The sequence below is a fragment of the Zea mays genome, chromosome 4, assembly GCF_902167145.1.
Source record: "Zea mays cultivar B73 chromosome 4, Zm-B73-REFERENCE-NAM-5.0, whole genome shotgun sequence".
Taxonomy (NCBI): Eukaryota; Viridiplantae; Streptophyta; class Magnoliopsida; order Poales; family Poaceae; genus Zea; species Zea mays.
The window spans coordinates 227,836,203-227,853,408 of NC_050099.1; the positions used below are offsets into that span (position 1 = coordinate 227,836,203).

Here is a 17,206-nt window from a genome sequence, read left to right on the forward strand (position 1 = left end):
GACGTGATCGAGAGAAAGAAATTCTTACTAAGCATCTAAGATTAGGATAAATCTTCTGACATAACACGAAGTAGACACCTGGGGTGTCACATTCTACGTATGTGTATCCGGACTGTCCGGCCCAGGCGGCCGGATGATCCAGCACGATGCCGAACTGTCCGATGGCAAATCCGGACTGTCCGGTTGTGTTCGCTACTATAGGGGCGCCACGTGGTGGTCCTGGTGCAGCCCCGAACTTGTCTGGGCAAGGGCTCAGACGGTCCAACCGTGTCTAGGGGCACCGATCTGCCAAGCAGGGATGGAGGTGGTATTTGCCCTAGATATGAGTTCATAGGCATTACCATATAATGGTTGGGCCTGCGAATCCCCATTTGTTGCCAATGTATTAGACATAAATATTCTATTACTAGTTTCAAATAATGGAAAACTAGGAGCAACAGATTTCTCCAACGAACGTGTTAATTTTCTAATTGATTCTTCTAACCCTCTAATCTGTTGTTTCATTTGATTATGTTGCTAATCTACATATTGTTTAATTGATTAGATGTTGTCGGGTTTAGTTACGTTGGGGATTTGAAGCGAATATATAAGAGATGCGGCATCGGTCTCTCCATGTTTGACAACCTTCTGGTGGCGATCCACCGTGTATTGTGACAAGAATTTCTTCTTCGCATGACTCATGTACTCTTTGCATTATTGTTGCTTATCGACCCTCAGGCTTTCAACAGACGGCTTTAGTATATTGTCTGAGGAGATATCGGTGTGATCTTTAAAACCGGCCATTTGAGGGCCTGATTTTTAGCAGATCTAGACACGTGAATCCCTAGCGGAGTCAATAAAAAGTGTGTTGACACCGATCTGGGCGCCAAACACCGGGAGATGGATCACCTGGTAGCGCTCTTTGCGGAGGCGCGGACGGTCCGCGGCCCTAGGCCGGACGGTTCGCGACCTGGGCGCAGGAGCGGCTCCTCTGCGTACGTCCAGACGATCCACGTCTGGAGCTCGGACGGTCCGCGATAGCGCACAGAGTCGTCTTCTTCGCATACCTAGATCTCGCCTCTCGGGAGGGACCCCGTCGAGGAGGAAAGATTAGGGTGTGTCTTGGTGTCAGCATGCCATCCAAGACACCTCTAATCGATGTAGAGCAGAATAGAGGTGAAGATTCGAGGTAGAGGAGGGCTAAACTAGGGCTACTCCTGATGCTTAATGTAAAACGATAAGTAGAATTGATTGAATCGACTGTAGGTTCAATCGGTCGTAACTCTTCATCTATATAAAGCGGGGTCTGGACCCGTTACAAGTCGGCTCTTAAGTTAATCCCACAGGTTTAGCTACAAATCTTGTAAGAAATCCAGAACTCTAACTGATTTTGCCCACGCATGGACGGTTCGCGCCGCTACGACGGGCGAACTTGCGGACCGTCCAATCGGTCAAAACCGATGCTCAACACTCCCTTTTGTCACGATCATCAGAAAGCACACTCTTATCGCCTGCTCAAACTCAACTTTGCAAAGATTCGGGATCAACTGTCAAGGCCATCAGAAGAAAAGAGTAGGCTCAACCCCAAATGATGTTAACGTGTGTAATCGGGGGACAGTGTGATTGGTTGTTTTCAAAGAGATTATACATACATAACACATATGTTATCTAATACAATCAAATCTAGGGACTAGGGTATCTGTTAATGGTACTCTGAATTTGCTTTGAGCACAATGCAGGACTGCATAAGTCTTTCCAGGCAACCAAACACACAGCCTGGATATAGGCTAATGCCGATATCCAGTCAGACCCATATACACAGCCAAAATTGAATTTGACAACGTTACAAAATTGTTGGCGAACAAATGAAGATACTTATCGGTAACCACAATGGTTACGTAACAAGTCCACAATTTTGATGAATTTAATTTAAATTTAAACATGAAGCTACAAGAGTAGAAAACTGTCCAATTGAATAATGCTTGCATAGAACTGATTACCGAGCTCCAACACACCATTCCTACTAACTACAATGTACAGCATAAAAATCCAAGCATAAAGCTGGTCCTTAAAGCTGTCCTCTATGGCCTATAACTTATAACACACCTAATTTAACCTCATTTACCACAGCAAACAAGAGAACAGAGTGATCTTGGTCAGTGTTTACACCTTCCATAGGCAAGAAGTGGACTCCGGTTACTACTACCAGGACCTCCCTTAATGGCGCCTTGCAGCTGCTCCATCGGGGAGTTAGCTATGCTGTTGACCGGAGCTCAGCTGCGGGCTTGGAGGAGGGCCTGGAGTGGCTACAGGGTTGGCCACGTTATTGCTCATTTGCTGCAGAGTTCCTGAGCTCAACTGGGGGCTCATTGCAGCCTGCTGTCCCATCTGCTGAGGGCTTATCTGCTGCTGCTGCTGCTGCTGCTGCTGCATCATCGGCGATTGCTGTGAGCCAGCAGGTGAGCCCACCTGTGCCTGCTGTAACGGAGATCCCATTTGTTGTTGCTGCTGCAGTTGCTGTTGTTGGAGCTGCTGCTGCTGCTGCTGCTGCAGTTGTTGTATTTGTTGCTGTTGCTGTAGCTGTTGGAGCTGCTGCTGTGGGTTCTGTTGGAGCTGCTGCAACTGATGCTGGAGGTGTATTTGCTGTTGAGCATTCAGCTGAAAGTTACCTCCTGGCATTTTTGGAGGGCCCATAGACGACATCATGGCCCTCTGGAGGGGGCCAAGGTTGCCTCTGTTTAGCGGCTGGCCCATCATAGACAAGCCAGCTGAACTAGGAAGGATTGATGAGCTGCTTCCAGGCATTCCAACCATTCCAGGGTACATGCCTGCTGCCCTTTGCTGTGCCAACCCCATACGCACCTTGGCAATAGCAGCAGGGTTCATGCCTGGCCGAAGTCCAGCTGCAGCAAGATTGGATGCCATTCCCATGTTCATTGGATTGGAATTGTTACCTAAGCCTGACATCGATGCCATGGGGGAAGATATTGGCCGCACGTTGCCCATTCCCATAACATTTCCGAGGCCACCAAGACCAACAACATTGTTAACCATATTGCCCATGTTCATGGCTGAGCCAAGCCCCATCATCACTTTCCTAGACATAGGTTGTTGGGGTTGTGCCTGTAGCATTTGAAGCTGCAAAGATGTGGGAGGAGCCTTATTCTTACCTATCTGACTTGAGCCCATTGGGAGATTTGAGCCAGGCCCCAACATCTGAGATAATGGGCTCGTAGGCAGAACCTGAGGTCTTTGCATCTGGTTCAGTGGAAGAGATGATGGTTGCTGCACCTGGGCTTGAGCATTTTGCTGCAGTGGTTGCTGTTGTGGCTGTTGGTGCTGCGGCTGCTGAACCAAATTTTGGTCAAGATGCTGGCTCCTTGGAGGCATGGCTGCCCCTTGCATATAACCTTGCTGCATTGCTAGAATCTGGTTGCCATTTGCAGATGGAAGCATCCTATTGACAGGAAGCTGTTGCATTTGTGTTCCAGGTGCCACATTTGCATGGGCTGCGGCATTAAGTTGTTGGCTTACACCTCCCTCTTGCTTTACATCACTCACTACGTTGTTTGGTAAAGGTCCAAAGGGTGTACTGATGTTAGCAAAAGGGGTGCTACGCACAACTTCATCGTCAGCTTTAGAATGTCCATCTTGCAACATCTAGAGCAAAAAGTACGAAAGTTAATGAGAAGATTGACTTAACATCTTTACTATTCAGGGCTTTAGGGTTATCTAACTTACAAGGGAAATAAGCTGCCCCGCAAACAAGTCAGCATAGTGCTGCCAGAGCAAATAATTGAAAAGTTAGGACAGAAATAGAGCAGTTAAATATTATGCCCTAGTGTTTCAGGGCCTTTATGCTACAAAGGACAACAGGGAAACCTTGAGAGATAACAACAAACCTTTGTCGGTAATATGAATACACAACCATATGAATTTGGATCATCAAAATCTTTTATATCTCCATATTGCATTCTTACAGTTTCATCAGACAGTTCGTTAAAATCAACCGGGAATGGCCTTGAATGACCTGTATGACAATGTGAATCAGATTAACTGAAGGTGCTGTGGCTTTTCTTTCCTGGGGACCTTTTCAGCAAAATGTCTATAGAGCATACCTTGGTACATGTCTTTTGTGCTCACAAAGTTTATTACCCTACCCTTGCATGTGTTTATAGTTCCACTAATCATAGAATTACAAAGAGGTCTTGTGGTATCTATATAATCCTCAGAATGGAAACAACTGTTGAGACAACCAGCTACATTTTGGTTTCGATTGATAATGGTTTTCTTTTGAGATATTTTATCAAACTTCTTCTTATTGAAAAGCTGGTACCTGAAAAGAATACACAACGATCACTGCATGTAGAAAAAAATATTATCACAATGCAATGGCCAAAAATGAAATATTTCAAATCGTCCACAAGTGCCAGTTATGTGCCACTTTATAATGAGATCTATATCAAAAAAAAACATACATGCATAGTTAGGTTTTAGCTTTAGCCTACCCACAACTTAATTGGGACTAAAAGGCTTTGTTGCTGTTGTATATGCATTGCTGACTTCACTTCAAGAAATTCAATATTTAAACAAACTTTATGGTATCTACAGACCAAACTGACTAAATAGTCCACATTTGTACGTTGTAACAACTGATAAAAGGTACCAAGACACTTTGTACATGAGATTCAATACTAAAAAAGCATGTTTAGACTCACAAAGCTTTCTTCAGGTTTTTAGTTAGTTGAGAAAATCCGGTCCGCGAAAGGGCCTATTGGTTAAGGGCTTCCGAGTAGCACCTACAAGTCTTGGGTTCGATTCTTCTCAGAAATGAATTTTCCGGCTTGGTTAAAAGAATCCCCTCGATGTGCCTCATCCGCTCTCGGGTTACGATGTCCTCTACGCCACCCTCTGATTGGGTCATTGCAGAGTGGACGGTTGACGTTGACCCGTTAGTGATGGGTCGGGGATTTTCTCGGCTAGGATCAATGTTTCGGTCTCTTGTTAGCCATCAGTGGGTTGTGTGCATCCTTGAGTGTCAACTCCAAGCATTAATACCAGGAGGGTGGTCTTTCACTCCCCAGCCGGGGTTTTTTTTAGAAACTCCGGTCCTAAAAAAGATGTTTTAACTCTTCACCCTTTTATTTTGTTAGGCATTCCCTCAATTTCAAATTGTAAGTTGTTTTGACTTTTCTAGGTACATAGGTTCTGCTATGCACCTAGATGTGTGCTATGTCTATATACACAGTGAAAACCAGGTATCTAAAAAACCAAAACAACTTACAATTTGAACTGGAGGGACTAGTTATTTAGGTTAAAATGTTGATTAACTTTGATAAAGAATTGAAACAGTTCATTTGCACATTATAGCCTGACATTTTTTTGTGTGACCATCCAAAGTAATAGGGCTGAATCTCAGCTTTAAAATAGCCTAGACATCAAATTCACACCGTGCAACCCAAAACTTCCTTAAAAAGTCTCCCATGACAGACTTCCAAAGAAACTAAGAATAGAAAGGAAAGTGACAACAAAAATTCGTGAAGGGAGGGAGCAGATGTAGAAATTATGCTATACCGATGGGAAATGTTATCAATTTTCACAAATTTATCAAGGATTGCTTGGTCTCCCATAGGTGTGGTCCCAATCGATGGACTGCTTGCATTCAGCAGCGCATGCATGTTTGAAACACTGGCTGGAGACCCAACAGCACTCACAGGCGGTTGAGTTTTGGGGACAGAATTTGTTTTCCTCTTTGAGGAAGCAACAGCAGGCTGTTGTATTCGGTGCATGGAATCACTAGGACTGGAAGCTACAGAAGGAAATCCAACTGCAGTACCGGAATTTGCAGCAAATTTATCTTTCTGTACCCCTGTTACAGCTGATGTCACAGCAGAACCAAACTGGCCACCCATTGAACTGCCTGATAACTCTCCAGATTTCGAGGACACTGGAGACTGAATCACAGGCCCAGTAGGGGCACGAGAGCTAGGTGCTAACTTTCTTCTCTGAATTATGTCTTCTTTTTTGAAGTCCTTCTCAGCTGCGAACCGAGTATTTTGCCACTGTCCCATGTTTGGAACATTATTTCTTGCCACTGATTGTTGTGGTAAATGTTGAGATTGGGATTGCTGCTGATCCAGCATGGAAGTTTCAGGTGCCATAGACTGCAAGGTGTCTTTTGACTTATCAGAACCATCCATCTGCTCTTGCTTAGCATCGTATCTCAAATTTTGCTGATGACTAAAATATAAGGAAGATCCTGGATCTTGCATGTTGTTCATCATCGAAGAAGGATATCTCTGACCACTCAGTGAAGATGCATACTGCATCCCCTTAACATCTAATTGTGGATGCAGTTGATGGTTCTTCCATTGCATCTCCTGCCCACCAAGGGGTTGAGGCCTTATCTGCTGCTGCTGTACATCATCAATACCACCAGTTCGCTTTATTCTCTTAGGATCTTGAAGCGAGGCATCCTGCATTTCCCTCTTCACAGATAGAAGGCTGTTGGCAGCCACAGAGTCACTGTAACCAATCAGGCTCTGATGAGATGAAATGCATGAACTGGTTCCAGAAAAATTGGCAGGTGGTCCTGCCATATGATCATTACCAGCAGCAGAATAACACAAGGTTTGCTGTAGACCAGATTGAGGCAAAAGCGTTCTGGCAGCATCTTGTGAAGAATTATTTGGTCTAAGTGTCTGAGAACCACCTGAGACTGACATATTTTGGATGGTAATGTTACCACCAACCTGCTGAGCTGCATTACTGCTAGTGATGCCCATCTCATCAGCTTTGGCACTTTCAGGTAACCTATCAATGCAAACCTTTTTACCATGAGACATGTGACTGGATGTGACAACTTCAGGATTTTGCCTCAGCCTCCTCTTTTTCCCTATACCAAGGCTCAACTGCAATTAACATAAGAGACTTAGTTTGAGACATATGTACCTACCATGATAATATTTCTTTTCAGCATGTGTCCATACCTTATGCGGAACAGGATCCTGATGAAGTCGATCCAGTTTAGGTGTGGGGTCTAAGCAAAGTTCCGGTTGTAGAGCTCTCAAAATACAAGCCTCAGCTTCCTAGATAAACATGCATATCAGAATAGCCCATATGGTTCAGCAAAGAAAGTTAAATTGCAGCAACTGAAATTTCAGGTTACTCTGTTTCAGAAGTTCAATTAGTTATCCAACCATACATATATTTTACATTTTTGTTACTGTATCATGCTATTCCAGTGTTACTAATCAGTTATTGAAGAACTAACTTTACAATTGCTGAGTATTAGGTACACAAATGATTAAGGGCCCGTTTGGATACATGAATAGTTACTAGTTGGAGCTAAAAATTAGCCCAAATTAACTACGGTTGGCTAACAGCTAGTTGGAGACTTGGCTAAAAAATTAACCCATCTATTAGCCCTCCTGTTTGGATGCACTAGAACCAATTTTAGCTAGCAATTAGCCCATGTATCCAAACATGCCCTAAATTCAGTTAATACATTCTCAATAAGCAATTTCCTATAGATCCTAGAGTATAAAGACTACGAGTACAGATGCCAAAATGAGCCATGTTGAGATTCTAACTCATAGAATAGATGTTACCACAGCATACTTACCATAAAATCCCTGTAACTCCAGGAATCATCAGATAGAAGGGTAATGTCCTTTACAACATTTTCAAAGGTCATTCGCAGTCGTACTTTATTCACAATTGGTGATCCTAGCTCAGCAGATGATGCAGGCGCTTGGTTGGACACATGCTTTCGGTAGTCATGTATCTAGAAAGAGAACTCATTACTTATGTCGATGTAAGACAATGAAGTACTGCTAAAGACTCAATGGTCTCTTATCAATAAGGTACAGTAGCACATGACCATGAGCACATGACACAACATGATGCTTCATGATAATGCATAACGGTTGTTTCTGAAATAAGTGTTAGAAAAAGGTTGGTACAGTACTGGTAGGTTGGCATATTATAGAACATGTCGTCAGTAAAGCTCACCAAACTTCTAGTTTTTCTTTTAAAGAAGGATTTCTCCCATATAGCATAAATCCTCAGTACAGAAATTGTACCAGCATGCTTTTTGAACCATGTATCAGAGAAACCAACCACAACTTATAAGAGAATAAATTTCAGAAGGTTTCAGCATGTTGCAGTTCAATAGCATTGCATGCATAGCCTTTCTTATGTGTGATAAAACAACTTACCTCACAAACAACTGATCCATTATAGTACTTGCTTGGTATCTCATCAAAAATATCGCCAGGTAGCCTCCCAGCTTCGATAGCCTGCAGATCACGAGGAAACTCATGTAATTATAATTAGTCATGTATATCAATTTTTATCTTTAGACAGCTAAATGGATAAACCTGGTCGATCAGTTAGGAGGCTAAAAAACAAAGCAAACATATTTGTCTAGTACTCAAAACGTCTAATATGGTAGTATATGAAAATACTCATACACAGGAAACTTGGGCTCTTGGCTACAGCCTACAGGATGCTAAGGTCAAACTATATGGTCGCACCAATGTTGCAATCATATAGTCCTATAGAAGAATAAAACTTCATCACCATGTAAGAGGTGCTCATTTGAAAACTTCCTTGAAACATTCTTCTCATTTTTGTTTTTTTTTCAGATGAGATTTGACATTCTTGGTTGAGAGCGCAAAAGAAATATGTGTGACTATAGTACTATACCATACTCGATAGATATTCCATCCAACCAAATTTCATAATTTTGCGCCAACCTGAAATTATTTCAGGTTTGCATAAACAATATTGATGCAAATATGGTATAGACTTTTTGCCATCCAAAGTTTTGGTTTACCCCAGCTATTTATATTCGAATTTGGTAAAGAAAATATACATATTTCACTGTCATAAGCCTTAGTTTGAAGAATTCCACAAATTTAATGTGAACTCCCGTTTCTTTCGATGACAAAGATAAATGGAAATGACTACAATTGGATAGAATCTCAGTGACAAGTTTTTGCATTTGATTGGAAATTATAAAGCCCTGTTGGAACACAAGATTTTACCCCTACCCCTATGAAATTCATGTGTTCCAAACACGAGAATTTTCCCCTATTCCTCCTATGAAATTCCTGCATTCCAAACAGACCTCAAACATTGCCCCAACTCTATCCATATTTGACATTACAACATACAATAACTCATATTTCAAGCAATTCAAATTCGTGTTCATACTAAAAATAAAGTAAATGCGGTATGAACCAAATTTGGTTGGTTTTCACACCTAATTTGGCTCCAAATTTTTGGTATGGCATTGCATGAACTATGGAGTATGGACATGTCATCCAAGGACACAACTAAAACAAAACTTGCAAGCAAGTGATACCATACTTACAGAGAACAACTTTTCTGATGCTCTATCATAGGGATGCAGTGTTTTGCCGTCCTGAATTGAGGTCTGACTAGGATCCATCTGAACATATATGTATTTTATGTCAGGAATATATTCATAGTTGAATGCCTTTCTCTTGAATTCCAGAAAAAACAATGCAACAAGAATAGTAACTGAAATTCGCTACATAAATTTCCAGATGAAGAACTCACGGGTGCTGACTTTGAAATGAGATAACCTCTCTCATAGAGGCTCAATGTGAAAGAAACCTCATGATCTGCAATACAATGTTGAGTGCATAACATAGACTAAATACAAAACAACAACAAAGCCTGGCAAAATTGATACAGACAAAAAAATCTTAAATTGTCCAAAATACCTGGCAAAATTTCTTTGGAGCATGCTGGTAAAATTTTGATGCCATTGACATCTTTTCTTTTGTCCTGCACAAAGAGATTAAATGAGCATTCCATCATAGTAAAACCCAGTTATCATGGAGAAAAGAGAATTGCAGTCAAATTCAAATTAACAAAAAGCGAATACAACAAGAAAACCAACAAAACAAAATAAATTATTTTTTAAACATGTTGCAAGTATCTTCTCTCCAATCATTTAAGCTAACAAAAGATCTGGCAACAAGATTTGGATCATCTACTGTCCACTTGAAGTTTAGCACTTCAGGTACACCTATCCATGCCAATACTAGCTAATTTTACATTGCTTGATTGCTCCAACTAAAATTATAAGGTACTTCAATACTAAAGCAAGGGTGCAACAGAAAGAGCTGGACAAGATAACATCCCTGGTCTCAACAGATACTAGTACAACTCAAAAGAATCTCCAGTATTGGTGATCCTATGTTTATTGGAAATTAGGAGCATTGCCCTTGCTTCATGGCAAATACTTTGCCTCGTTTAGATCCTTGGAATTGAATTCCATTCTAATAAAAGTAATTTAGGCACATCAATTAAGCTAATACGGTTTTATGTAAAATATATTTGTATACTATTATTAACAAGATGTCGGGATATTTATGTGCTACATTTTTATAAAGTAGTGAGTCGAAGAGCGTCCTATAAGTTGCAGAGTAGAAACATATTCTACTGATATATAAAATTATTTCTCATCCTCTACTCCATAAATTTGAGATAGGCTTATATCTAAACTTTGTAAAGTGGTGGAATGTCAAATTCCAAGCTAAATAGGTTACTTTATTAAGTAAATTTCAGTTCCTCTAAAATGAATGGATCCAAACGCCCCATTAGGTCAATCCCTTGGAAACCACACCTGAATGCTCTAAACCCAATAGACAATCAAAAGTAAGGTAATTGATAACAAACAATTAGCTAGAGTGTTGCACAAGACAAATAGTTGTTTGGTAGATACTGAGTTCAAGCAGGCCAAATTGGCACCCTCAGCTACTATAGCCGAACTGCTACACATAGCCATCCAAAAAAACGAGCTTAAACCCAAAAAAAGAGGGAAAAAGTACGAGTCCCCCCCCCCCCAAAAAAAAGTCTTTGAATGTTCAGTCCTTCCGAAGGATTTGACCACTCCAAACGAAAATGCGATTGATTGTCCAACGCAAGCTTTCGAGCCGAAATCACCAAAAATATTAATCCTTGTAGCGAATTAACGAAATTCGCCTGAAAACAAAAAAAATCGAGGTCAGATTTTTCATCAGTTCCTCGACAAATTGCTTTCCGCTCCTTGATCCCCCCCCCCCCCCCCCACCCCCCACTGTTGGCACCCAAACCATCTCGAAGCGACACACAAACCAAACAAGCAAGCGATAGAAGCCACGAGCGCCTCACCTCGCGTGTCGACTCAGACAGCGAACCCTCCTTCCCACCCGCGCCCGGCTTTTCCGCCACCGCCGCGGACGCCGAGCGCGCGGCCGGGTGCACGCGGACCCCGACCTTCGACAGCTTGAACGAGATCCCCATCCACACGGTTGTCAGGCTTCCTCCGCCGTCTCCTTGACCTTCACCGCGGACGAGGTCGGGCGTGGTGGTGGGGGGTGGGTGGCGGGGGGGGGGGGGAGAGATCGGTGTACGGTGACGCCGGGCTGGAAAAAAATCGTGACAGTTTTGCCTATCTATGATTTGTGAGGTTAACAAACGCAGGAACGGCGGCCGCATACGCTAATCATACGATTGGTTGGTTTCATCGTTTTGTCCTAGATCACTGCACGCATTGACTTTAACTGAGTGTATGTTTGGTTGCCTGCACATCGAAGACGTGGGCTGCACAAGCCGATACAAAACAAGTCATTTAAAGGCTAATTGCATGCATCCGTTCGTACCGCCAAAACGCATATATCCGACCAGTCAGGCTCGGGCAGGCGTGCAGCCACGGACACAGGGAACCAATCAGCCGGTAAATATATAGATCGGACTGATGGATTGGGTTTATACCAGGACTCGCTTGCATGCGTTGACTCGCTCCAACAATTGTCTCAAATAATTAGAGGATGTTTGCGACTCTAGAAAATTTGGTAGAGTATTTCATAATAGTTTTATTCCAAAACTCTGTACGGAACAGCTCTGCTTTAGAGTTTAGACTAGCCGGTTACCCGTGCATTGCGACGGCTCACAACAATACCCACGTAAATTATTCACCAAAAATATCTCAAAATTTTTTTATTGATTGTCTCTAGTCTTCACATAATATTTTTTTATTAACGCACGGGTACCATAGACAGCAAATCAGAGCTCGCCTCCTCCACTTCCAAGGTTTCGTAGAGCAAGAGGGGAAGGAAAGAGGCGGACATACCTGTTCGTTGTCGGAGAAGGACACGACGAAGACCTTGGCATCTGGAGGCGACATATGTATTATACCGATAGATATATAGGGAGAGAGCACACAAGCGGAGAAAGAAGCCCAGTCGGAGCAGCTCCAAACTGAGAGGCACCCGCACCAGGCGTCAGTCCGAGACGGACGAGAGAATGTGAGTGTCTTCCCAGCCCTGAACCCGCTGAAGCGACACAACACCACCACAACTCCATAGCATATGCTGACTGCTGTCACGCTACGAGCCATGATTGTCCAATATAACAGACCTGGACTCCTCATCGCCAAGATAACCTAAGTGTGGCAGGTGCCACCATGTCCTCCTCGACGGCACATGTAGAGAAAGGTCAGGAGCATGACCGACTCGCCCCGTACCCGCGTCGACGAGCGTCGGTCGGCTCGCGGCTACTACCGTGGGCGGAGGCAGCATGTTGGGGGTGGGGTGGGGGGGGAGAGATCGGTGTACGGTGACGCCGGGCTGGAAAAAAATCGAGACAGTTTTGCCTATCTATGATTTGTGAGGTTAACAAACACAGGAACGGCGACCACATACGCTAATCATATGATTGGTTGGTCGCATCGTTTTATCCTAGATCACTGCATGCATTGACTTTACCTGAGCGTATGTTTGGTTGCCTGCACATCGAAGGCGTGGGCTGCACAAGCCGATGCAAAACAAGCCATTTGAAGGCTAATTGTCTGCATCCGCTCGTACCGCCAAAACGCATGTATCTGACCAGCCAGGCTCGGGCGAGCGTGCAGCCACGGACACAGGGAACCAATCAACCGGTAAATGTACAGATCGGACTGATGGACTGGGTTTATACCGTCAGGACTCGCTTGCATGCGTGGACTCGCTCCAACAATTGTCTCAAATAATTAGAGGATGTTTGCGACTCTAGAAAATTTGGCAGAGTATTTCATAATAGCTTTATTCCAAAACTCTGTACGGAACAGCTCTGCTTTAGAGTTTAGACTAGCCGGTTACCCGTGCGTTGCGACGGCTCACAACAATACCCACGTAAATTATTCACCAAAAATATCTCAAAATTTTTTATTGATTGTCTCTTGTCTTCACATAATATTTTTGATTAACGCACGGGTACCATAGGCAGCAAATCAGAGACCCTCATCCCTCACCTCCCCCACGCACAAGAGAGAGTTCTACAACTAATGATCCTTTTCTAAGACAATGTTATCATATATCAAGTGGATCACTAATTGCATAAATGTATCATGAATTCTCCTTTCAACTTAGTGCATATCAAGAGAGATATCGATTTTAAAAAAATGTGAGGCACTAAGAAACATAAGTGTTAATTGAAGTTATTCAATGATCAAACAAATAACAGATGTGATCAAAAGAACAACATATGCATTAGATTATCAAATAAGCTTAAACTAGGAGAATCCAGTAAATATGCTACTTTAACAGTGAAAGTTACAACCCTTGATTACTCTACCAGGTTGGATTGATTTGTAGTAGCATACTTCATGAGAAACTTATTCTCATGCATGAGACTATATGTGATTGCTAAGATAAAGCGATAGTCTCAACATAAGCAAGATATAGAAATAGGCTCCCCCTAAAGATATGCATCAAGTATTTGAATGAGTTAGATAGATGCACTCACTTTTAAAGACAAATAGGGAGAAGCATCATACATCTTGATCAAGGCTTATAAAATTTTCAATAAACAACTTATGCATGGCATTCTCTCAATGAAAAAGTTTTAGAATGCTTACAACCACACCATTGATTGTTTTGAAGATCTTACTGTCCAAGTAGGTGTTGTTGTTCTTGATGTCTTCCTCTTTCATTTGAGAGTCCTCCCTTTGTAGTTGTCTCTTTTTCCTTCCAAACTTATTGAAAATACTCAAAAGAGATGTTAATAGCACAAGGGAGTATATGATGAAGGATGATTTCTTTAGTTTAAGAAATATAAACAATTCATCATCCATAAGTAACATAGACATGAAGTAAAATCCTTAACATTAGTGCACATCTTTAGGAAAAAGGAATATGCACCTTTTAAACATTTTGATCAATCATAGGAAGTTTACTTCTTCACATTGAATTTATTAATCATCACTCAGAATCATATCAATATGGGAACATATATAGCAAAGGTATGAAATAGATTCTAATGAACTAGTGCATTTAAGAGAACGAGATTGAATGCACATTTAGCCAATTTAAGTCCAATAAAGAATCTATGCTTCTCATAGGTAGAGTATGATAATTTAGAGTAAATGACCATTGATGGGAACTATATTTGATTAAGAAGATGAGTTCTCATACCTTTGCTTTTACCTTTCTTCCTTTGGGTGAAGAGCAACCCTTGAGGCTTGTGGCTTTAAACATGCACTTACTCTCTTGTGGATTTCCATAAGTAAGCTCAAGAGATATGTCATTAGTAACACAAGCACTAGTTTCCCTTTTTGTAATCATTTTGATAAGGAATGAAAAGTGGATTACTAAAGCATGGAAACTTTATAATATGAACTAGATTATTCCATGATGTATGCTCAGTTTTAACTTATAAAACAAGCATAGTTAATTCCTTAAGATTATGGGAACAAATCTAATTCATAACATGGAGAGCGATGAATGTAGAAGAATCATATCCAATTTAAGCAAGAAGAAATACAACATAAATCATTGGATTGATTTTCATTGACATGTTGGATTAGGCATTTCCATAGAGAAACTTATTCTCTATATGAGAGACTATGAGAGACTATTTAGATCAATTGGGCAAAAAACATTAGTCTCACTATTCTAGTTATAAAGAGAGATTCCCATTATAAGTGTCCTAAGGATTTGAATTCCTTACATGACACCTTATTCTTTTAAGAGCTTGGAATATCTCTCTATATCTAGAATAGGGCAATAATAGTATAATTAGTGTAAAACATGCCATGAGGTACTTACAATAATTTAAAGCATGTAGATTGCCATAGTATAGAAATGATAAATATGCAATCTACCATATGAGATAAATTTCTTCAAAGAATGGTGACATAATTTGAAAACATTTGAAGTGCTTCCTTTTTCTATATGACTACATAAGACACATAAGAAATGATAATTTAATATACTTGCACTTAAAAGCATAAATGTTACCATCCTTTGGCTTTCCTCCATGTTGTAGGCCTTGATTTTCCACACAGGATAATTCTTTATTTCCTACAACATTAATATCTTCCCCGAGATGATATGAGTTTTAGACATAACAATTCAAAATAACTTTGGGTCAATCTTGGATATATAGATCATTGTAAGATTGATAGCTTGAGTTAATAAGAATTGAATTGACTCTCTCAAGCACCCCAAAGCTTCATATCATCTCCTTCTCCTACAAAGCTTGTTAAGCATATTTTGGTCCCCATCGCTTGATGGGTCCATCAAGGTTAGTCAACAAAGATCTAGGAACCCAAATGTTCTTTGTGTTAGCACTAGGTAAACTCATTACCTTTCTAGCACAAGTTGCAATTTTGGGTTGCCTAGTTACATGAGAATTAATTGACAAGCTAGGAGTGGGATAGTTACCAATGGGACAATCCTTGCATTGATGTCCCTTCTTTCGGCATATGTAGCAAAGGCGATCTTTAAGTCTTGAAGATTTCTTCTTTCCTTGTTTCTTGCTTGCTATAGGGTTAGTTAGTATTTTCTTTTCTAATACTATGCCTTTTTGTTTTAAATGGGGACAAGACTTAATTAAGTGTCCCTTCTTTAAGCATTTAAAACAAAGTTTATCATCCATGTTAATAATCAGACCATTTTTAATATTGGGACATGACCTAATCGAGTGTCCCTTTTTAAAGCATTCACTACACTTCTTACTTCTCTTAGTGTGAAGTGTGGCTTGATTATTACCTTGGATGTTACCTTGCATGGAGGCACGGTTGAGGCTTTTGGCAGAGGTATTGATTTTCTTCTTTTGTTCCTTCCTCTTGGCAATCCTCAAGTCCTTGACATTTTCTTCAAGGGATTTAGTGCATGCCACGGTTGATCCCATCTCAATCTTCTTCACCATGTGATCACGGTTATCTTGAGAAGGTTGAGCAGTGCACTTCCCTTTTAGTTGTGTCAAGCTCATCTTTAGCCTCTCATTTTCTTCTTTGAGCTCTTGACATGTGAAAGGGAAATAGGGTAAAACCTTTTCCTAAATGATTTTGGTGGTTGAATTGCCCAACACAAATTATTGGACTAACTAGTTTGCTCTAGAATATATGTTCCACAGGTGCCAAAGGTTCACAACAAACCAATACAAAGTTATAAGAAAGGGTTCAAACGAAAGGAGCAAAGAAAACCGAAGGCTGCCCTGGTCTGGCGCACCGGACAGTGTCCGGTGCACCACCGGACAGTGTCCGGTGCACCAGGAAGATCAACTTCGAACTTGCCACCTTCGGGTTTCTGGGATTGCCTCTCCGCTATAATTCACCGGATTGTCCGGTGTAGCACCGAACTGTCCGGTGTGCCAAGCGCAATAACGGCTACAGCGCCAACGGTCGACTGCAAAAGTATACAGTGAACAATGCGGACTGCGCGCGCAGAGTCAGAGCAGGCGCCAGAAGGCGCACCGGACAGTGAACAGTGACTGTCTAGTGCACCACCGGACTGTCCGGTGGCCCCACTTGTCAGAGCTCCAACGGTCAAACCCCAACAGTTGGGTGACGTGGCTGGCTCACCGGACAGTGTCCGGTGGCGCACCGGACTGTCCGGTGCGCCCTTCGACAACAGCCTTCCCCAACGGCCACTTTGGTGGTTGGGGCTATAAATACCCCCAACCACCACACTTCAAGGCATCCAAGTTTTCAGCCAACACATTCAATACAAGAGCTAGTGCATTCAATACAAGACACAATTAGAGTGGATCAAAATCTCTCCAAGTCTCAATTCCACTCAAAGCAATAGTGACTAGAAGAGAGAGTTTTGTCGTGTTCTTTTGAGCTCTTGCGCTTGGATCGCTTTTCTTCTTCCCCATTTCTTGTTCCTAAGATCTTTGTAATCAAAGCAAGAGACACCAAGTTGTGGTGGTCCTTATAGTGGAC

The 17,206-nt window shown here is 41.7% G+C and overlaps 1 protein-coding gene across 1 annotated transcript; it reads right to left on the reverse strand.

Moving 5' to 3' along the window:
• Positions 1-1,812: 1,812 nt before the first annotated feature.
• On the reverse strand, positions 1,813-11,541 carry LOC103654689 (protein PHYTOCHROME-DEPENDENT LATE-FLOWERING). Its single transcript, XM_008681534.3, has 12 exons — positions 11,170-11,541; positions 9,735-9,798; positions 9,568-9,632; positions 9,359-9,436; positions 8,199-8,279; positions 7,604-7,765; positions 6,969-7,067; positions 5,554-6,890; positions 4,098-4,315; positions 3,882-4,009; positions 3,721-3,759; positions 1,813-3,639 (listed from the first exon to the last, which is right to left on the reverse strand). The coding sequence occupies exons 1-12, from the start codon at positions 11,494-11,496 to the stop codon at positions 2,230-2,232; spliced, it is 4,008 nt and encodes a 1,335-aa protein (XP_008679756.3). The 5' UTR covers positions 11,497-11,541; the 3' UTR covers positions 1,813-2,229.
• Between the last annotated feature and the right edge of the window lie 5,665 nt (positions 11,542-17,206).